Source organism: Gambusia affinis, linkage group LG17 (assembly GCF_019740435.1).
Source record: "Gambusia affinis linkage group LG17, SWU_Gaff_1.0, whole genome shotgun sequence".
Taxonomy (NCBI): domain Eukaryota; kingdom Metazoa; phylum Chordata; class Actinopteri; order Cyprinodontiformes; family Poeciliidae; genus Gambusia; species Gambusia affinis.
In genome coordinates, this window is record NC_057884.1 from 24,638,412 (window position 1) to 24,659,651 (window position 21,240).

The following is a 21,240-nucleotide window of genomic DNA, read 5'->3' on the forward strand; positions in this document are numbered from 1 at the left end:
AGGAAGAGGAGGAGCAGAGAAATATCTGTTAGCTCATGTGGGAATACAGCTGAGTGTTTGAGCTGTGGGCCGGCCGGTCAAACATTAAATGCGTGGACAAACATTAAATGTGTGGACAAACATTAAATGTGTGGACAAACATTAAATGCGTGGACAAACATTAAATGTGTGGACAAACATTAAATGCGTGGACAAACATTAAATGCGTGGACAAACATTAAATGCGTGGACAGCTTGCCGTATGTCTCACCCTCTCCTCAGCGGCGTCTTCAGTCAAACCTCCGTTTCTGTCCAGAGAAAGCAGAGACTTGTCCACCCTGGACAGGCGGCTGCACAGAGACAGCAGCAGGTTGACGATCCTCTCCAGGTCTCCTGCAGACAACAGCAGACAACAGCGATGATCAGCTGATGGTGAGACCCCGCTCTGACCTTTGACCTCTCCCTGCTGGCTGCCTACCTATGAACATGCTGTACTTCTCCTTCTCGTTGGCCTTCAGCTGCTGTTGGATCAGCGCCTCCATGTCGGCGGCCGCAGCCTGGTGGCGCCGCTGCTCCTCAGCCAGAGCCGCCTTCTCCCGCTGCATCGCCGCCACGCAGCGCCGCAGGGCCTCACACAGCTCCCCCTGGTGGACAGGAGGACAAACATCACCTCGTTTCTCTGCTCTCAGGTGTGGAGGGAACAACTCCACCCATCAGTCTGAGACGCAGAGAAACAGGAGTTTTCTGAATTGGAAGGGAAAGTAAGTGCACCCCGTGGTTTGTTCAGCTCTTGGTGTTTAAATGATATATTTCACAGTTTTTTTAAACTTCAAACTGATTATTTGATTTGCTTTTGACCTTTGAACTCTCCAGATTCCTCAGGTTGGTGACTGTTAAACCTGTCATGATAACAAAGTTTTATATGATAAATTATCCCAGTAATTACTGCAAAAAATGTCATTATTGTTGTTTTTTGAGACCATTTTCAACAAATTCAATGATAATAGTGCAATAATTCAAGTTTTATTGATTAATAAACTCTGATGTTCTAAAATAACTCTTAACTCTGGAATTGGAAGAGATTAAAAATATCTAAATTAAATGTGAAACAAAACCCCCACACAGCCGAAACCTTCGATAAAATTTACTGCAAACAAAATTTCCCTTCAATAAATATTAATAATCAGAACAGAAACTATCAGTTAACAAGATCTTTAGATTATTTTAACTATTTTTTATACTTTCACATCTTTAATTCTAAATGTTTCATAATTTATTTTATTTCTTTGTGATTTTAATCAATGCATTTATGTTCATTTATTATCATATATAAATTTTTAAACCCACGTCACTTTATCTGCATCAATCATGGATGTTTGTTTCTTTCTCATCATCCTGTCCTGATTTTTTACTAATCAATAAATCTAGTTTTTGTGTGTTGACTATCTTTATATTTCTGAGCAATATTTGATATTTTTGTATTAATATTCATGTTAATTCTTCCATTTCTGGCCTAAAGCCATCTCAGTGCTGCCCCCTGTGGGTTGAACCAGGTTACTGCAGTTGAGTTTTCCTGCTGGTTTCTGTTAATTAATTTTAATAACTTTTAGGAGGAACTTCTCCAGAGGATTATTTGATGTTTCAGCTGCTGTTGCTGGACAGTCAGGTGTTTACCTTCCTGGTGTCGACGTCGTTCTCGTCTTCATCAACATCCGTCTCCTTCGTTTGGTCCGAACTCTGATCACCGACACCGACCAGCGTCCTGAGAAGAGAAATAAACACGTCAATAATCTCAATGTATGCATAAAGTAGAATGTAAATTTGATTTTCTGTTTCCACACAACTGCAGGTTATTTTCTGCTAAATAATATTTAGTTATAGATATTTTATTTGATAATAAATTCAAGATTTTTACCCCTGAGGACAAAAAATATATATATAACTTGAAATTAATTAATTAAAAATCTGTCTAATAAATAATGTATTATTTAAATTTTTTAAATACAAACAATTAATAAATAGACCCAAAAATGTTTTAGCATTTTTTAAAATACAAATTAGAAGTTACAATTAAGAATAAAACTTAGAATGTGCAAAACACATTAATATCAGGATCTGTTTCCTTCTCATAATAAACATCTTCATTTAAACGTTTCATTTTCTGTTCTCTGTTTTCTTTGTCTTATAATTTAAGTTAGTTTGAAACATTTACAAACATTCAAAAACCAAAGAAAGAAATTATAAAAAATGTTCTCATTGCGGTACTTTATTTTATAAATGCACATTTTAATATATTTTTATATTTAATTGTTGATTACATAATTATGGAGGCATTTATTTGTTTATTTACAAAATAATGTTAATATGGATCAAATGTGTGCAGTTCCCCCGTGTGGCCGCTAGGTGTCAGTGTTGACCAGCCCTCCGTTGTACTGGCTGTTAAAAAGAGACAAACTGAGTTTTTTTTAGCGCTGATCTGGGGTCATTTTCAGGTCAAACTGCATCACCGAGCAGAAAAATGTTGAAGGAAACTTTGAGTTTGGATATTCAGCTGCTGGGAAACGATACTCAGGTTAATCTGGTCTTTCCTGCTGATGCCACCTCAGACAAACCAAGACAAACAGGCGGTGACCTGCAGGTCACCTCGTCGCCCGCCGAGCGTCGTCACTGGATCCCCTCAAGAGAGGAAGGTTTTATCTCCTGTAATCTCTGATTTGGAAGCAGTAAATGAAAACGTGAGCCTCTGTCCTGATTATTATTGTTTCTGATGAGAAGACATTCCTCCTCTGAACACCGAGTTCAATAAAAACAAACTTCCCGTCTCGGACTCTTCAGGCGTCCATATTGTTCTGAACTCTCAGTAACTGATAGTTTTATTTTGAAAGTCTGAGCTAAACTATTTCTTTAACTTGGTTAAAACTATTTTACCTTTATTTTGAAGTAAAACTTCAGTTTTACATATTTTAACTCTTAAAATGCATCTATTAGTTTTATTTTGAAAGTTCAAGTTAAACCGTCTATTTCACTGTTTCATCTTTTACTTTGAAGATCATCAAACAGTTTTAAGTTATATTAGCTTTATTTTTAAACTTCAGATCAAAATGTTTAAGTAAATTTTTTAAACATAATTTGTTAACTTTATTTTGAAAGTTCAACTTAAAACTTCTCTTTTAAATATTTAAGTTTATATTTGAGGAGCTAAATGTTTAAACTCTTATTTGAGATACATACACTGGCTTTATTTTGAAAGTCAAATTTAAACCCTCTGTTTAAAACGTTGCACCTTTCACCAAAACCATTTTATCTCCTACAGGTGAAAATGTTGCAGTTAATTTAGAGAGTTATATAAAATATATTTATTTTTATTACTCAGTTAATGATTCATTAATGAGGATTGAAGGAGTAGAACTAGTTCAGATAATATTCAGAAAGTGAGCGTATGTTTGTTACCTTTGACCTGGAAGTGAACCCCCCTGTGCTCCACCAGTCAGGCTGCCGTTAGAAAAGATTTCCTCCATCAGCTTCATAGTGCATTCGCCTCCCCAGGTGTCCAGCAGGGGCGCCAGAGAGGGATCCTGCAGCACCTGAGCACCAGAAGTAGATGATTTACATTCAGCGACTCATTACATCTGTCACATATTCGGGGCCATAGAGATTGTTTTCTATCCATCCCCTGACTTTTACTTTAATCTACAATCACTCTTCCACTCATTCGGAGACTCCTAGCGCCAATTAGCTGGACCTTTATTGAATTAGTTCACTTTAAAGGGGGTTAATATTTAGGCAATCACTTATTTCTACTTACATATTTTTATTTAATAGTCATTATTTTGTAGAAATCAGTTTTTAAATTGTGTAAAAGCAACAAGGCGGTAGTGTAGGTTAGAGATGAACTATCTTTGTTGATTTGATCTTTTCTGATCCAGTTTGTTTGGTCTGTGGCGTGGAGTCGAACTACGAACCAGTTGCTGAGTCAGCGCCTCCACCCTCAGCTCTTCGGGTGACTTCTCCCTCCTGGGAAGCGGCTGGTACTGGAAGACGAAGACGTCCTCAGTCGAGTTGGACGGCTGCGGCTTTAATGGAGGAGCGGACTGAGCCGAAGACGTCCGGATGGGAGCCGAGTTGTTTTCTGGATTAGAGCTAAAAAACAGAGAAACAATCAGGAACTTTGAGGTTTTAATAATAAATGTGGATTCAGGAAGGACTGGAAACAAACATTTGTAACGACTGAAGATCTGCTTCTAACTCAGCTGGAGGTGGTGGAGGAGGGAGAGGAAGGACGTCCTCCATGATGTTGGTCTCTATAATCGGTGGAGAGAGAGGAGGAGGAGGAGGAGGAGGATTGGTGAGGAAGACGTCGTCAAACTCCTGAAGGTTTCCTGTCTGCAGCGGCTGCTGCTCGAAGGAGCCGCTGAGGCTGGACTCAGAGATCCTCAGAGAGGACAGGTGTGGATGGACGGACTGATGGGAGGAAGTGGAGCTCCCACTGGTCTTCCTGTATGGTGGCGGTTCTGATGTGACTGGTGAAACTGGTTTGGTGTTTTCAGAAATCTCTCCAGTCAACTCCAAGCTCGAGGTTCTGCTTCGGTGTCCGTCCTCTGTGGTTCCGTCGCTCAGGCTGCGTCTGGTCTGTCTGTCGCCGGTCTGCAGGGTTTCTGGGAAGGTGATGCCGTCCAGGTTGGCCTGGCTCAGCCTCTCGCTGGACGTCCACTCCGCGGCGCCGCCGGCCTGCTGGGTCCCGGGAGAGGAGAAGGGCGAGGGAAGGCCGACGGAGGCCGCCAGGGTGGAGGCGCTGTAGGCCCGGAGACGTTCGCCGTTCCTCTGGCGCTCTCTACGACCGACGGGGGTGAGAGAGACGTCTAGGACCAGAGGAAAGAAAAGAGCGAGAATTTAGAGAAAAAAGAAAAATGGACAAATGAAAAGAAAGAAGATTCAGCAAAACTTTGACACTAAATAATGTTGGGACTGGAGATTTCTAAAAGGCTTTTTATAATTAAAGATGGAGAAAGTTAATCCAGTTGGATATAAAATCCAATATGGACGAAGGGATGGTTGGATGTTTGGTTGGATGTTTGGTTGGATGTTTGGTTGGATGTTTGGTTGGATGGTTGGTTGGATGATTGATTGGATGTTTGGTTGGATGTTTGGTTGGATGGTTGGCTGGATGTTTGGTTGGATGTTTGGTTGGATGTTTGGTTGGATGGTTTGTTGGATGTTTGACTGGATGGTTGGTTGGATGTTTGGTTGGATGGTTGGTTGGCTGGATGGTTGGTTGGATGTTTGGTTGGATGTTTGGTTGGATGTTTGGTTGGATGGTTGGCTGGATGTTTGGTTGGATGTTTGGTTGGATGTTTGGTTGGATGGTTGGTTGGATGTTTGGTTGGATGTTTGGTTGGATGGTTGGCTGGATGTTTGGTTGGATGTTTGGTTGGATGTTTGGTTGGATGGTTTGTTGGATGTTTGACTGGATGTTTGGTTGGATGTTTGGTTGGATGGTTGGTTGGATGTTTGGTTGGATGGTTGGCTGGATGGTTGGTTGGATGATTGATTGGATGTTTGGTTGGATGTTTGGTTGGATGGTTTGTTGGATGTTTGGTTGGATGGTTGGTTGGATGTCTCACCTTGTGGCGACGTTGTCGGTTGGTCTGAATTCTCATTGAACCAGTTTGACTGAGGAGAACTGAACTCTGTTGATCTGTGAATGTCTGCAGGTCTGAGAGACACAAAAACACAAATAAGTAACAATTTTACATAAAATTTCAATGTTAATTATTTTACATCTTTAAATATAAAATTAGTCCAACAGGAATCTGATTAGTAAGCATCTAGTTAGATTTTAAAACATTATTGTAAACCTACCAGCCCAACTAGCTCATCAAACTCACTAGGAAACTCAGATAGTGAAAATAAAGACAGTCGACCTGCTTGACTATGAAATCTCAACTGTCTGCAGACACTGTGAGTACAAATGGCTAGAACTGCAGTTTTGTGTTGTGTGAAAAGCAGATTAGCCGTACCGATCTGCAGCCAGAGCACATCGTCCAGATTCAGAGAAGGAAACGTTGAAACTCTTGATTTCCCCTGAAATTAAGTTCTGAAACAAACAAAGGTCTGTCAGTTTTCTGACTCAAGGAACCGCCTGGGTCCAATCGTTTTCAAAGTTCAGGATTACCTGGTTGAGTTTGTCTGCGGTCGGGGACGAGCGAGATCGAATGTGTTGAGGTGAATATTTGTTTTCTAAACGCTCCAGCAGATCCTCAGCAGAGGCCGACCTCCCGGTCCTGTGGACCGACCCGACCCTCTGCAACGCCTCGTTGACCTTCGTAGAGAGTCCGGGTTTGTACTGAGTGTCAGCCATCTGCCGGTCTTGACTTCTGTTCGAGTCTCTGGTACCGGAGTGACTGTTGATTCGGGCTTCAGGGTTCAGATCTGGACTGATTTGGAGATCAAGACTGGAGATAAGAAGAAAAACCATGAAATGAGTTAAAAACATTCATTTAAGAAAAGAGATTGGTGACGTCAGAGATTGGTGACGTCAGAGATTGGTGACGTCAGAGATTGGTGACGTCAGAGATTGGTAACGTCAGAGATTGGTGACGTCAGAGATTGGTGACGTCACAGATTGGTGACGTCAGAGATTGGTGACGTCAGAGATTGGTGACGTCAGAGATTGGTTACCCAGGGATCGGCTGAGCCGGAGGTCTGGGTGTGGTCACCCTGCCCGGGTAGAACAGGTTGGACTGGAGGCTCCAACGGTCAGATCCAAGAGCAGGGACGCCGTGATCCGGACCAGGGTCCTGAAGGGAAAGCATGCTGGAGGTGGACGAGAGGCTGTAGGTGTCTGTCCAACAGGAGAAGCCAAAAATGTCATCAGGTTTCTGTCATGTCATTCAGACCCAAACTGGACGACCCTGAGCTGCTCTGACCTGTGTGGTATCCCTGCTCAGGGTGGAAATAAGCGCTGCGAGGTCTGGGTCCAGTCCTCTGCCCTGCCTCGTCCCTCCTAATCCCTCGCTTCCTCTCCACGTACTCAACCAGAGCGTCTTGGCGGAGTTGCCGCAGGTCCGACCTGGACACGGCGCCCTGACTGAGTCCGGCGCCAACGTGGCCCGCTGCGAGCTCAAACATCTTCCGGCGGTCTGCTACGCTAGTTTCTGGAAGAACAGCAGAGATTAGACAGTAAAACCAGATGTAGCCAGACTTCGGCTAATATGCTAATCTGCTACTAACATAAAAAATTCCCCTAAATTAGTTTTACCTATAAATTCTAAAGAGCTAATTGGCTGTTTTGTAAAATTTCAACTGAATAAATATGACAGTGTGTCATAGACACATGGTGGACATCAGCATGGTTATAATTAGCGCTTTAGCTTCTGCTAAATACCATGTTAGTGTAGCGCTTTAGTCTTGGCTGGATTCATGTTTATGACTAGCGGTTTAGCATTAGCAAGCGTAACCTTCTCGGTAGCGTTGCGATGCGTTACGGTTTGACTGAGATGTTTTTACCTCCTCCTCGTCGGAAGAGCGCAGCTGTTTCTGGATCAGAAACTCCCACTTCGTTCATGTTCTCTGGTTCGGAGTACGAACGTTTCTTCTGGTCGGCCGTCAGACGCTTGCGGCCGCGGATCCTGGTCAGAGCCGGCGGGCCGACCGGAGGCACGCTGGGGAGCGGCGGCGGGCTCTGGCCTCCGTTTTCGGGGCTGACCGCATGCCTCTCCTTCGGGATGTGAGGGGAAGTGACCGGTGGCATGACGATGCCCTGAGGTTTGGGCTTCGTTTTAGGGCCTCTTTTCTCCAGTGAGTTGTACTTAGCAGAGTTGGGGAACGGCTGAGGGCCGGAGACGACAGGAGGCGGAGAGCTGAGGTCTCTCTGTCTGAAGGAAGTGGAGCGAAGGACGGTAGGCTGGGCGTCTTTCACAGAGTCCCTGTAAGATCTGATTGGAGAAGCACCAAACATCAGGACAAGAGCAGACATGTTGGAGAGCTGACCTCTGGGAGGGCTCTGACCTGTCCTGCAGGGGGTCGACCGTCTCCTGGGGTTCGGGTCGATAAGGACAGTTCCTGTTGACGTCTCCGTCCAGCTGGAAGCTGCTGCGGCTCCTCTGGAGCGCCGAGACGGGATCAGCTGGAAGCCTGAAGACCAAACAGGAATTATTTATCAGCCTTTTGTTAGACGTGACTCATTAAATTTACATCCAGGATTTTAACGGAAGTTCACCACACTGCAGGGCAGAAAGACGATTGTTTTACTCTCCGTCTGTTAACTGAATGAAACCTGGAGGCGTTGGGATTATTAATTTAATGTCACGGCAGAGGGAAAAATAAAAAACCCCTTAAAGAATAACTCCAAAACACTTTTTTTCTCTTTGTGTCAGCTAAGCTACGCTCAGATCCGTTGCCATGCCAACTGACAACAACGCCAGGATTCAACACTGAGAGACACTCAAACATTTTCCACACAAATAACAGCTCATTCAGTCCGTTACAGTATTTTACAGTGTTTCGGCTTGATGTTTATTTCTCTGAGGTAGGTTAGCTACCGCTGCTATTAGCTAAGCTAACACAGCGGTGGAGGATTAGCTAATTTAAACACCTGCTATACTGGTAGGTGTCAGAGTTGGTGTTTTGGTCGCCTTTATTTAAATGTTTTAACTGAATCAAAACTCACCGAATCCCACAGCACATCTACATGTTACAGTTGTCATAGTCAAGCTAGCATAACTGAGCTACTTCCTTCTCCCTCACTATTTTTTCTTAATTAAAACTTTTTCCTGACCTTGTTTTCTAAGTTTTCTTATTGTTGACAATTAGTAGCAAAGCACTGCGTCCATTTTTATTTTTTATATCAAATGCATATTTAAGATTTAACGTGTTACATTGTTAGCTTAACATGCTAGTCATTGTTAGCTAGCAGCTTTCTGCCCTCCAGCAGGGAGATGTTGCTCATTGTCCATAGAAACGGTTGGAAGACTTGACAGTAAAAATTGGGTCAATATAATTTGAGATCAGTAGAAGAAATAAAGAAACATCTCAACATCCACCTTTCATTTATTTGCTAAATGTTCATAATTGATGTGTGAAACATTAGAAAGTTTGGGAAGCTAAAGCAGAATGCGATTTGAAAGCAGCCAATCAAGAAGCACCAGTTATTTTCCTTGTTGCTGATTGGCTGAACCCAACAGCAGAGCTGCTCCTGTTTGTCCATCCAGGCTTCCGTACCTCTGTTTCATGTACTCGTTGCTGCCTCCTCTGTAGCTCATCGTCCTGTGGGCTTTGCTCCCCTTCGTGCTTCTTTCCAGCATATTTCTGAGGTCTTCGGCTCCACAGGGGGAACTGCGACTTTTATCGGTCATCTGAACCAGAACCAGAAAATGAAAAGTTTAGAATCAGAGTCTGGGAGCAGAAAGGCAGCGGAGGGGAGAGTTTGGTGTTTTTTACCCCCAGATGGGAGGATTTGCAGTAGGAGTTGGTGCTGAAGCTGCGCTGCTTCCCTCCGTCTCTCCGCCGCTCAAAGTGACTGACTTTCTCCAGAACCGAGAGGTTGCGGGCCGGACTCTGGCCGCCGTCTGGGCCGTCGGGAACGGAGCAGCGCTGGACCTCGGCCAGGGCGATCTCCAGGCGGGTCAGAGGGTGATCGCTGTCCGGGTCTCTGTGGCTCCACTGGGCGGATGGATGCGGCGCTGAGCTGGGCGGTACCTGACCCTGGGCGACCTGGGTCCAACCGGCCGGTTCTGATGAAACGATGGGCGGGTCTCTGGGTCTAAAGACAACACCAGAATAAACGGCTTTCAGGAAAGTGTTCAAACTTTTCACCAAGTGGGTCAAAGAGCCCCGATCCAAAATCAATTAGGAAATTATCCCAAAATAAGTAGAAATGGATTTTTATGACGGCGGATTGGGGAATTAAAGATGGAAAAAAATGATTAAACTTCTAACAAAAACTCTGAAATTTTGTGATTAATGTCAAAAATTTTCAGGAAATTTGGAAATTTTCTGAAAATTATTTTACAACATTTCTGATATTAACCTAAAAATAAGATTATTTTTTTTATGAGATTATTGAAAATAATTTTTTTTTGACAAATTTAGTTCTTTTTCTAGCAGATTTTCAGAGAAAAGTTTCTGGTTTTCTTTGAACTCGATTGAATACTTTTATTATTTGCATCATTTGGTCACTTTGTTTCAAAACTCTTGGTATATTTAGCAAAGTTTGGAAAGAATAAAAGCTGATTTGGGTGCAGCAAAGGAAAAGTCTTTGGATAAACTTGATTTTACTTTTTGTTAAAACTTTGTTAAAAAACAACAAGTTTGTTTTGTATTTTATATTTTCCTGTGTAAGAAAATTACATTGATAACAATTTTTACCCTGATTACAAATTAAAAGTCTCTTTCTGCATTTATGGGACAAATTAGCCTCATATTTTAACTGCAGTTGAGGGCCAGATGAAATCATTCAGCGGGCCGCCGGTGGCCCCCGGGCCAGTGTTTGGGCCCCGGTGGTTTAGACGGAGCAGCTGTACCGGCTGTTGTCTCTGGACTCGCTCCTCCTCTGTGTGGTCGCGGCTCTGAGGTCTGGGACCGAGTGGACCTGGTTCTGCTCTGGCTGTCCTTTCAGAAGAGAATCGTTGAGGTTCTGGCTGAGGTTCCTGGAAGGTCCTTGGGCTCCAGTCGGACCCTCAGAACCGCCTCCAGAGGTTTTCACGTGCTGCTTGTGGGTTTCAGCGTTCGACTCTGGTTGCTGGTGCCAACTACAAACACAAGGCTTCGTTAATATGAGCAGAAACATCCAAAACCAGGAAACGAGTCGGAACATAAGGTCAAAGGTTACCTGTCCGCCTCGGGCGGTCTGGACCTGAGCTGTCCGGACCCAGGTCCGGAGTACGAGGAGCGGGAATACGGTGAGGACCCGATGCTTTGGTGGCCGTTTTCTGTCGTCCGTTCGTCCCGGACCGCCTGCTGCCGGCTGCTCTCCTTGGTCAGAGCCGTGAAGACTCCAGACGGACCGGGACCGGAGCCGGGCGTCTGCGCGTACTGAAGTTCTGGCTGGGGAACCGGGTAAACGCTGGCAGGAAGAATGAGGCGGCTGGGCGGGGAGCTGGGCCCGGTTGGGGACGGGGGCTGGGAGAAGCCGGCGCCCTGCCTGGGCCTGATGGTGGGGCTGCTCTCCGGACTCTTCTCCACCACGGTGTGGAGCGGACCCTCGGCGCCAAACGATGCTTTCACTGAAACCAAACGGAGACGAGACGGTCGGTCACTTCTGGCTGACGATCCGTCAAAGATCTGATGTGAACTTTGGCAGCTGGTCGCTGGTAGCACTGTTAACATGCTAGCAACAGAGCTAGTTTTGTGTTTAGCACGTTAACATTTCTGCTAACTTCAAAACAGTTAGCGCACTTAGCTTCTGCTAAATTACTTTTTAAATAAATTTTAAAGCTCTAAAGCTCTGTTGAAGTTTTGGTGAGACGTTGACGCTATTAGCCGAACTGTCGTCAATTAGCAAAGTCAGCAACAGAGTTTTCTGGACCTTCAGGAGTGACTGAGCTCTGCCGGTGAAGTGCACAGCAGAGCGGAGTGCAGTGGAGACGCATGTGGTCCAGGTTTACTGGAGTTAAAAAAAACTAAATAAAAACAATCGACTCTTAGTCTGGAGGGGCAAGTAAAGCCTGGCAGCCCTCCAGGCTTATAAAACACTGGGGGGAAACATTCTGTGTCCGAAGCCACAAACCTACTGCCTGGTTTTACACGGTAACGGATCCATATGTGTAGTTTTGCTCCGCTGTTCGTTGTAAGACCTCATTTACATGAAACAGTGATTTTTCTGTGCTGCAGTTTGTGTCTCTCAAAGTAAATCGATCTGAGCGCTGATCCGTTCCGCTCAGTGGAACCACACAGAACCACAAGAACTGCTCTGAGTATGGGTCTGTTACCTGAGGCCACTGGGCCGCTGGAGTGATGCCAGGAGCTGCTCTGCAGAGACCTGCATGATAAGGTCAAAGATAAAACCTGATTATTTGACCTCACAACAAAATGCGACGCTTAGCGGACCGTACTCACCGCAGCGACCGGGCGTGGTCCAGACTGGACCAGGAGTTTGGCCTCTCGTGGTTCCTGATGGCGGCGTAGCTGTCGCTGCGCCTCGGCGGAGCGGGCGCCACCTTCAGGCTCTCGTAGGAGCTGCGGCTGGCCGCCTGGCCCCAGATGGGCCCCACGCTGTGCCTGTTAGACGCCGGGCCGCCGCCTCTGCTGCCGTTAGCACCGCGGTAACAGACCCCGCCCACTGAGCCTGCAGCACCAACAGAAACATGAGGAAACTGTTGGACTCTACGGACTGCATCTCCCAGCATTCATAGCAGGACGCCATGGAAACAGAATGTTTATAAGAGGCTCAACAACTGGAGAAAAAAACTTCTGACTGGAAATAAATGGTTTTAAAATTCAAAATATTCTTTTCTGTCTTCCAGATACAAATGATTAAATCACTTCTTCTTCTACGAATCATTTCTGTCAGACTCCAGGCTGACTTAGTGCAATGCTGCCCCCTTCTGGTCTAATTCACACATGTAGAAGTTGAGAAATGCATTTTTTCCAAGTTAAATTCCTCTAAATAACGAGACAATTTTCCATTTTTTTGAGATAAATGAATTTCCTGAAGGTTTTCTTGATCGATCACAAACACTGAACTCTGATTCCCTCCACATACAAAGGCTGAAGGTTAAATTCAGAAAGTGTTTGCGCACCCTGCAGGTCTCTTGGCCCGGCCCTGGGCCCGGTTCTGGACGAGTTCAGCTCCTGCTCCTGGGTCAGGCCCTGCTGGGCGTCGTAGACGGCGCGGACGTATCGGATGTCGGCCTGCAGCATCTCGGCGCTGCCGGCGCCTCTCTGCGGGACGGCGTCCAGGGAGCAGGAGCGCTCCGGGCCGAAGGAGGGCGTGGAGGCCAGGTACTCAGGAATACTGGAGCTGGTGGAGAAGGAGGAGTAGGCCGAGTCCCGCTTGCTGTGCAGGTGGTCGATGCTGTTCGACCTGCAGCGCAAACAGACGCTCAACATGAAGCTCAACTCAGAAATAAAGATACAACTGGAATCACATGAAGGAAACTCATCTGAGGTTATTGCTAAATGATTTCCTGATGCTCTATATTAATAAACCTCTTGTGTTTCTGTCTGCTGCCGAGGAAATCTGTTTATTTTACCTGCAGTTAATGATCAATGAGCACCGAGTGTCAATCATTGTCTAACTGCTTCATAAACTTCAACCAGACAGGAAAATGTTTCTTTTCTCACATTTACAGTAAAAGGAAAGCAGAACTTTGACCAAACTAAAATAAAAACAAACATGTCTGATTTGATCAAATCTGGAAAATCCTGATAATATTTTAGATAATAGATTAATGCAACAAGAAAACAACCAGAGATGGAGGAAACTAACTACATTCACTCAGTTACTAAAGTAACTTCTAGAAACAAAATGAACTTCTAGGAATATTTTTACTTTACTTGATATAATTTATCCACCACTGAAAACAACCAAATTAAAGTAAATAATCTCTGGATGAACAGAGAATCCAAAGATTAAACTGAAGGAAGAGCAGAACAACAAGTAACAGTAAAAAAATATTTGGTAAAAACTCTACTCAGGTACTGAGTAACTGATCAAATGATCAATTATTTAATTTAAAAATTACATAATCAGATGGATGAAAATGTAAAGTTAAGTTTAAATATAATTTTGGTATTTTTAGGACCAAAATGACAATAATTCATATAAGTAACATAAAATAACAAAATAAAATAAAATAAAATTTTTCCTAAAAATAAATTTAATTCAATAAAAAAGTTAAAACTTTGACTAGACTCCAGGTGTTTCTGTTTTTGGTTGAAATGTTTGTTTTTCATTCAGTTGGAAGAAAATCCAGAAATTTTACGCAATAGAAAAACTTCCTAATAAAAATACTAAAGTAAAAGTTACTAGTTGATTATAATTTTATGATTATTGTAACATTCAAGTCACAATCAGATCAAATATGTTTTAATTCTCTTCATTGTAGTTTAATTAAAGCTGTAATTGAGTGGATGGAACTGGTTTCTACCCAGTTACCCTGCTGGTGTTCAGATCTAGAGGTTTTCAGGATCTCGTCTTGTCGGGTTCCTGACCTGGCAGAGGAAAGCTGCTGGCAGGACGAGTAGGCCGGGTTGGGCCCAGTCTGGCCGCGGTGGCCCAGTGGGAGCTGCTGCTGCGTCACTGGGTGGTGATGGGAGGACTGGGCCGGGTCCAGGCTCTCCATGCTGCCCCTGGAGCTGTACTGGTCCGGACTCTTCCTCAGGTAGCCGCCGCTGGGGTCGAACCCGACGGAGAGGTCGGAGGTGGAAGAACTGGGAGGCCAAGAAATACAAATATTGACGTAACCATAGCAACAGGAACTGAAAACTGGATGATTTGTTTAAACACAGCAAACGTAATAAATCTGCTGCAGCGTGTTGAGAAATAAGGGAGAAAAATCCTGCCAAAAAATTAATCTCTGAAATTTTCTCCAAAAAAATCGAGAATTTCTTGAAAAATATTCATGATTTTTCTAGGAAATTTAATCAGTAAATTTCTGAAGTTTTTGATGGAAATTCACTTCAACTTTTATTGTTTTTTATTTTATTTACAATGACCCTAATACACTGCCATACAATAAATACCAATTTAAAAAAAAATTAAATAAATAATAATAATAAAAAAGGGGTAACTTTATTTGGTTGATTTCAGGTTTGGGTTTTTATGGGACAGAAAATAAAGGTTGGTAGTTAAATTCCACAGTTTTGTTTCTCCAGTGGAAACTCGACTCTGCTGTTTTCTCAGTTTGTGTGAATCAATAACCTATAATCAGCTGCAGTTCTCCGTATTTCTGGCTGTGAGGAGGTTTGAAAAGCTGCAGGAATGTAAATGTGTCGACGTCACAGTTTGACCCAGCAGCTCCTTCGGCCGGAAAACAATCTGAGTACAGCTGCGGGACGCAGGACGGCCTTCCAGCCGCTCCCGCAGGGAATTCTGTCTGTTCGCTCTCTTCCAAACCAGGAAGAGGAAGAGGAGGAAGAGGAGAAAGAAGAGGAGGAGGAGGAAGACGATGAGGAGGAGGCGGAAGAGGAGAAAGAGGAGGGTTCTGGATGAACCGTGGTTAGAAAGCAGCAGGGTTGAGCGTCTCTGTCGGCTCAGGTTGTTCTCGTCATCAGGAGGTTTTTAATTTTGGTTTTTTAGAAACACGATGAGCTGCAGCTTCTCTAAACTTTAACATCTAATTCTGTTAAAGTTCTCTCACGTTCTGACATAAATCTGTTATTTTATGGAGAAACATTAAAATCTGAAAGCAGAAATAAAAACTAAGATTATTCCTAAACATTTCCTAGTGACCATCTTTGTAAAAACTATTAGTTTTAATTTTGACTATAATATAAAATGTTGTTTAAAAAGTTTGAGAAGTACGCTCAGAAAATAAAAATTAATTTGAAACTCATCCATTTCTCAAAATTTCAGAAATTTTGGCAGAAATTTCCTCCTTTTTTTCTTCAATAGCACTAAAACTCAGCAGCAGATTTTGCTGTTTTAAAATAAAAGCTTTTTTTTTTTGGGATCATTTGAATAAATTAATTTTTAGTGATAATAGCAGAATTTGGTGACTTTCTTTAAAAACACCTGCTATATTTAGCAAAGTTTAATTAAAATAAAAGCTGATTTTGGTTGCAGCAAATCTGGCTTTTCAGGAAACGTTTTACTTTTTGTTAAAATTTGGTTGTAAAAACATAAAAACTTTGTAAGAAAATTATGTTGGTAAAAATTTTAACCTGGTTATGAATTAAAACTCTTCATTGAACCAAACTCTGATTTTTGAATGATTGGGGGGGCCGCAGAAAATCAGTGGAAGGTCCAGAAACGGCCCCAGAACCACACTTTGGACACCCTGATTTACAATGAGGTGAAACTTTGATTAAAACATCAAAATAGCTTTGACTGTGGGGGTAAATGATGAGGCGTTCTGACCTGGTGGGGTAACTATGGTAACTGTGGGGTAAATGATGAGGCGTTCTGACCTGGTGGGGTAACTATGGTAACTGTGGGGGTAAATGATGAGGCGTTCTGACCTGGTGGGGTAACTATGGTAACTGTGGGGGTAAATGATGAGGCGTTCTGACCTGGTGGGGTAACTGTGGCCCCAGACGGGGCCCATCGTCTCCATCTGCTCCAGGTCCGGTTGATTGTCACAGAGTTTGGTGGAGTGCCAGGAATGAGGGCGAGACGCCGACTCACCGCGTCTGAGGAGGAGAAACACAGAAACACAACGCGACGCTAACAGTTAGCACTGGGCTGTACGGAGTCACATTTACCAAAAATTCATCAGAAAATTAAAAAAATACGTGTATTAGATTGGTGAGGCATCCTGTGAAAGAGGAAAGAAATTTAAAAAGTTTTCCTCAACATGATTGAAGAATTTATTACATTTTCTAAAATGTTCTGGAAATGAGTGAAAAACTAAAAAAGCTGCCAAAATTAGAAAAAAGATGGAAAAAAAATCAAATATTTTAAGTTTTTTTCTGAATTCTTTTATTGTTTGGTTGAGCATTTAAACATTTTTCATAAATTTTAGTTTACTAATAGAGTTATAAATATATGTTGTTTTGTCACTTCCCCCTCCAGGTTTTGGCAGTGTTACTCCTCCATACAGAACAAGTATTTATTTCCTTACTGAGAATATATTTTCTTAAGATATGAATCCAGTTCATTTCTTCTCCTGAGGTATTTATTCATCTAAAGTTTTCTGTCTTGATTCTTTTAATTGTTCTGTTGAACATTTTTATACGTTTTGCTTTAATAATTCTGTTATTGACCTTTAGGGTTTTATCGCCCTTCCATCAGGTTTTGGCACTGTTAGTCCTCCACATAAATGAATTTTAATTCCAGCTAAGATTTATTTTCTTACTGTTGCTGGAGCCAGCACACAGAAAACCAGGAGTAATAAATAAATGTAGTTAAAATCCAGATTAAATAATAAATCTGATGCAGCTGCTGAATCAGCTGAAATGTTTCCTCGTCTGTTTTCCTCCCTTGTTAGAGAATCTTTGACTGATCTTGTGACGATCCCAGAAGCTGCAGTGTTCATGTAAACGAGGGTCGTGCCCTGAGGCCTGCATGTGAACGCACCGCCATGCAGTCACAGCAGAAACCTGCTTAGCGTTAGCCGGACACCGTGTTAGATTAACTGCAGGCTGCGGTGACATCATGGTGGCGGCGCTCCAGCGCTCCGGTCACAAAGCCGCCGTTGTTTCTGTCAGCATAACGTCCAACGCTCACGACCCGAGTCACGCTTTCTGTTCCTGAAATGCGTTTGTCTGTTTGCACCCTGGACAGATCCACGTTCACACAACCATTTGTTTTACAGTGCAGCCGCTGAAAGGATTTACTATCAGAGCTGAAAGAGGATTTATGTTTTCAGTTAAATATCAGCAAACAGCAACAACTGATGGACGTAATACCCAGAAACAGCAACATGTATGGAGAAACAATCTGCTCTAAAATAACCTGAAGTCGTCATGTTAGTGAGCTAAAGCATCTCTGATAAGATCTGAGACAAAGCAGAGCTAACAGGTTGAAAAATGTAAACAGGAACAGCCAACCTCAGAAAACCAAAACAAACCGGATCCATTAGATTGGAGAGTTTGGAGAGTCAAGAAATAACAGGAATAATTTGGGTTATTTAGTCATAGGAGGAAACAAAGGGCTTAAATTGATCAAAATCACATTTTCACCACATTATTCATTCATCTATCAATGTTTTACATTAAATATTGATTAGTCAACTAAATATTTAGCTTTTATCTAAATGTTCAGTTAGCAATTTAAACATTTAGCTTCAAGCTAAATATTTAGCTTTTATCTAAATGTTCAGTTAGCAATTTAAACATTTAGCTTCAAGCTAAATATTTAGCTTTTATCTAAATGTTCAGTTAGCAATTTAAACATTTAGCTTCAAGCTAAATATTTAGCTTTTATCTAAATGTTCAGTTAGCAATTTAAACATTTAGCTTTTATCTAAATGTTCAGTTAGCAATTTAAACATTTAGCTCCAAGCTAAATATTTAGCTCTCAGCTCACTAAGGTGCTAGCTAAATATTTAGTTAAATATTCAATTAATATAAAGCTTTATTTAAACTAAACATTTAGCTTGCTAATAAAATATCTAGTTTGAGGCTAAATATGCTAACTAAATATTTGGCTTGCTGTTTAGATATTTAGCTGCAAACTAAATATTTAGTTAAATATTCAATTAAGTATGTAGTTTTATTTAAACTAAACATTTAGCTTGCTAGCCAAGTAGTTAGCATGCAGCTAAAGAGTTAGGAAGCAAAATATTTAGCTTCAAACTAATATATTTATTGCTATGTATGTAGCTTGCTAATTAAGTATTCCGTTTGAAACTGTGGTATTTAAGGTAAAAATCTAACTAAATAATGAACTCCCATTTTTTCCTCACAGGTTAATTAACCCAAATTATCTCTATTAATGTTTGAGTGTCTAACTTTACACACATCTTCACTCAGATCTTCAACACGCCTCATGTATGCTAACCTTAGCAGCCATCTTTAGCTAACAGCCAGCCTCTGAGACGTTGCTGTTTTAGCGCCGTTATCAGAGCGGCGGTGCTAATCTCACCCTGACCATCGTCACATTCCTGCTGTCCTGCGGCTCGCTCATTTATCCAGAGATAAACAGGAAGCGGTTTTATCTGCGGAGACGCATGAAAGCTAAAGTCTGTGAGCCACCAGGGGAGCGACAGGACGTGACTGGAAAACCTCGAAACGCTTTATCAGCGCAGATAGTCATCCTCACAGCGCGTCCGAAACTACCACAAACAACTTTCTGTTGGATTGATTTCAAATTATGACTAATTATAAAGTTCATTCTGCAAACGGATTCACAACGTTTCAGCTTCTTCACTTTTTAAACACCACAGTAACACAATTCAATAAATTTTATTGGGAATTTAACTAACAAACATAATTATCATTTCCCTTTCACTTTTTTTGCTCATTAAAATCTGAAAAGTGTGGCATGCTTTTGTATTCAGCCCATGAGTGAATGCTGTAGTTTGATTTGTAATAAATGTGCTTTAATCTAAACCTGTGGTGTTGAAACTTTTTTTTAACAAATTCATTACAAAGAAAAAGCCAAAAATGTCTTTTGTCTCCTCAACTATAAACAAAACTTTAAAAAAATCAGACCACCATTAAATATCTAAAACATAAAACCAGTCTCGGACTGTATTGTAAAAAAAACAGACCAGTTCCCATTAATTGTTTTTATTTTGTTGGTAATTTTTTAGCATTCTTGATTTGTGGAAAAGGCCAAACAAAATCATTTCAAGGGCCACAAATGGCCCTCGGCCCCAGACTTTGGTCACCCCTCTGACTTTGTATTTAGGGAGATGACCCTTAACCCCGGACATGTCTTCTGCAGCCTTTGACAGCATGATGCTGCCACCACCATGTGTTGAGAGTTGCTAGTTTTCCAATAGACAGTGATTTTTTATGCTAGCTAAATGCTACATTTTAACCCCATCAGTGCAGAGCGCCGTCCTCCACATGTTTGCTGTGTCACCAGCTTTAACTAGGACGTCTTAGAACTTCCCTTAAATGAATCATTAAAGGTCAAATTTGCTGAATTAATTTTTCTGGTTCGATCTGAACAATCACTTCAGGTTTGAACAAACAATTATTCTTTCTGGTTCTGGAGGGATTTGTACTTTTCTTCGTTAGCTTTTGGTTGGTTGCTATGATGCGTAGCCATGACAACGAAGTTTTGTTTTTACAACCGGCAGCAGTTGGTTAGCATCTCAAGCACTCAAATAATACAAATCCCAGAGGAGCTGATGAATGAGGCTTCATGGACCCAGAGAGACGGATCTTATCCCCTACTCCAACATCTCAAACCAAACGACGCAGCAAAAGAAAAAGAGGTGGATTAGCAGTGATGATGACGTCTCTGTAAATCAGACAGCAGCAGTCTTCAGTCAGAAGCTTCTTAAGATTTGACTGCTACTGGAGATGCTCCTTTCCCCCAGCATCACCATTCAAAACGACTCTTAAGAATCTTGGATTATATGAATTAATATTTAATTTAGTATTTAATAAAGTATTTTTGAAATGAATCGTGAGAGAACGGCTTAGTGCTGTCAATCAACCTCCTGTACTTGATGCTCAATGTGCGACTCACAGTTATAGGAAAACTGTTTAGCCGCCATGCTAATAGCATTAGCATTGATGACAGGCTATGCTAGCTGCAGCGCAGCAGAGAAACAACCAATTCTGACTCTAATTGGTTGATTTTTAAACTGACAGTTCAAACAAAAATGTAAAAAAATATTTTTCATTAAAGTTTTATGCTGCAGCTTTAATGCAGAATTATGTTTAAGTTTTTTTACATTAGCGGAATATTGATAAAGTAAAGGAAACGCAGCTATTGAGCAGTTATCAGGAACCAAACAGATATAAATATCGTATCGATTATGAATATTGTATCGGTTTCTAGTTTGGGTGGAGGCCCCCAGTGAGGATCCGCTCCGGGCCACAGAAAGGCTCCGTCCGACCCTGGCTCCGGCCGTTTACCTGGACGTGAAGCGGAGCACCTTGGAGATCAGGCCGCTGGCCAGCTTGGCGCTGGCTGTCAGACCGCCCAGCGCCAGCGTCAGACTGGCCCAACAGCTGGCCGGAGCGGCCCAACGCCGACTTCTTCTGCTTCTTCCTCAGCTTTCTGCGGTAAAAAACCTCCAGCAGCTCCATCGCTGCAGCCGCCGCTTCACTTCCCTTCCTCTACCAGTGAGTCACTCAGTTCATCTGCTTGGAAATACCAACAACGTCTCCAAGAGGAAGCTTCTTTTTGGTGCTAGAGTCTGAAAACTTTCCCAGCTCAAAGTCGGATCCTCTCCGGTCCAGAGTGACTCTGACCGACCCGCTCCAACCCCCAGCTTGTTAAGCAAATGGAGCAATCAAGCGTCATTAGGCCTCCGTATGATTAAAGCGTGAAGTAAACATCAGACGTCCAGCAGCAGGGAGGACAGATGGGAGACAGGGGAGGAGATGATGGCGCTCAGATAGTCTGGGTGGAGAAACGGAGGAAATGCTGAGGCAGATAAGAGAGAGAGAGAAAAGAAAAACGAATAAAACTGAAGGTGATGAGGAAGAGGAGGAGGAGGAGGAGGAAGAGACGAACAGAGGGAGGATTTAGTTGGA

At 42.5% G+C, this 21,240-nt stretch overlaps 1 protein-coding gene and 1 long non-coding RNA gene across 4 annotated transcripts in view; one reads left to right on the forward strand and one right to left on the reverse strand.

Moving 5' to 3' along the window:
* shroom3 (shroom family member 3) overlaps nucleotides 1–21,240 on the reverse strand; it is a 42,490-nt gene that overhangs the window by 1,075 nt on the left and 20,175 nt on the right. The window contains exons 1-23 of one of the 3 annotated variants that reach the window (XM_044144436.1): nucleotides 20,617–20,665; nucleotides 16,150–16,269; nucleotides 14,131–14,349; nucleotides 12,717–13,000; nucleotides 12,034–12,262; nucleotides 11,907–11,956; nucleotides 10,808–11,201; nucleotides 10,500–10,727; nucleotides 9,418–9,739; nucleotides 9,199–9,332; nucleotides 7,987–8,112; nucleotides 7,486–7,913; nucleotides 6,906–7,133; nucleotides 6,658–6,820; nucleotides 6,152–6,431; nucleotides 5,997–6,073; nucleotides 5,601–5,692; nucleotides 4,196–4,838; nucleotides 3,942–4,119; nucleotides 3,430–3,563; nucleotides 1,654–1,741; nucleotides 458–623; nucleotides 251–372 (exon numbers count right to left, since the gene is read on the reverse strand). In XM_044144436.1, the coding sequence (XP_044000371.1) occupies nucleotides 251–372; nucleotides 458–623; nucleotides 1,654–1,741; nucleotides 3,430–3,563; nucleotides 3,942–4,119; nucleotides 4,196–4,838; nucleotides 5,601–5,692; nucleotides 5,997–6,073; nucleotides 6,152–6,431; nucleotides 6,658–6,820; nucleotides 6,906–7,133; nucleotides 7,486–7,913; nucleotides 7,987–8,112; nucleotides 9,199–9,332; nucleotides 9,418–9,739; nucleotides 10,500–10,727; nucleotides 10,808–11,201; nucleotides 11,907–11,956; nucleotides 12,034–12,262; nucleotides 12,717–13,000; nucleotides 14,131–14,349; nucleotides 16,150–16,193 (4,629 nt within the window). In that variant the 5' untranslated portion in view covers nucleotides 16,194–16,269; nucleotides 20,617–20,665. Of the gene's footprint in view, nucleotides 1–250; nucleotides 373–457; nucleotides 624–1,653; nucleotides 1,742–3,429; nucleotides 3,564–3,941; nucleotides 4,120–4,195; nucleotides 4,839–5,600; nucleotides 5,693–5,996; nucleotides 6,074–6,151; nucleotides 6,432–6,657; nucleotides 6,821–6,905; nucleotides 7,134–7,485; nucleotides 7,914–7,986; nucleotides 8,113–9,198; nucleotides 9,333–9,417; nucleotides 9,740–10,499; nucleotides 10,728–10,807; nucleotides 11,202–11,906; nucleotides 11,957–12,033; nucleotides 12,263–12,716; nucleotides 13,001–14,130; nucleotides 14,350–16,149; nucleotides 16,270–18,580; nucleotides 18,755–20,616; nucleotides 20,666–21,240 lie in introns of those variants that run through there. The other 2 variants (XM_044144437.1, XM_044144435.1) reach the window with 2 other exon arrangements.
* On the forward strand, nucleotides 638–4,004 carry LOC122847085. Its single transcript, XR_006373330.1, has 3 exons — nucleotides 638–740; nucleotides 1,590–1,776; nucleotides 3,906–4,004. It is a non-coding gene; the product is annotated as an uncharacterized LOC122847085 (long non-coding RNA).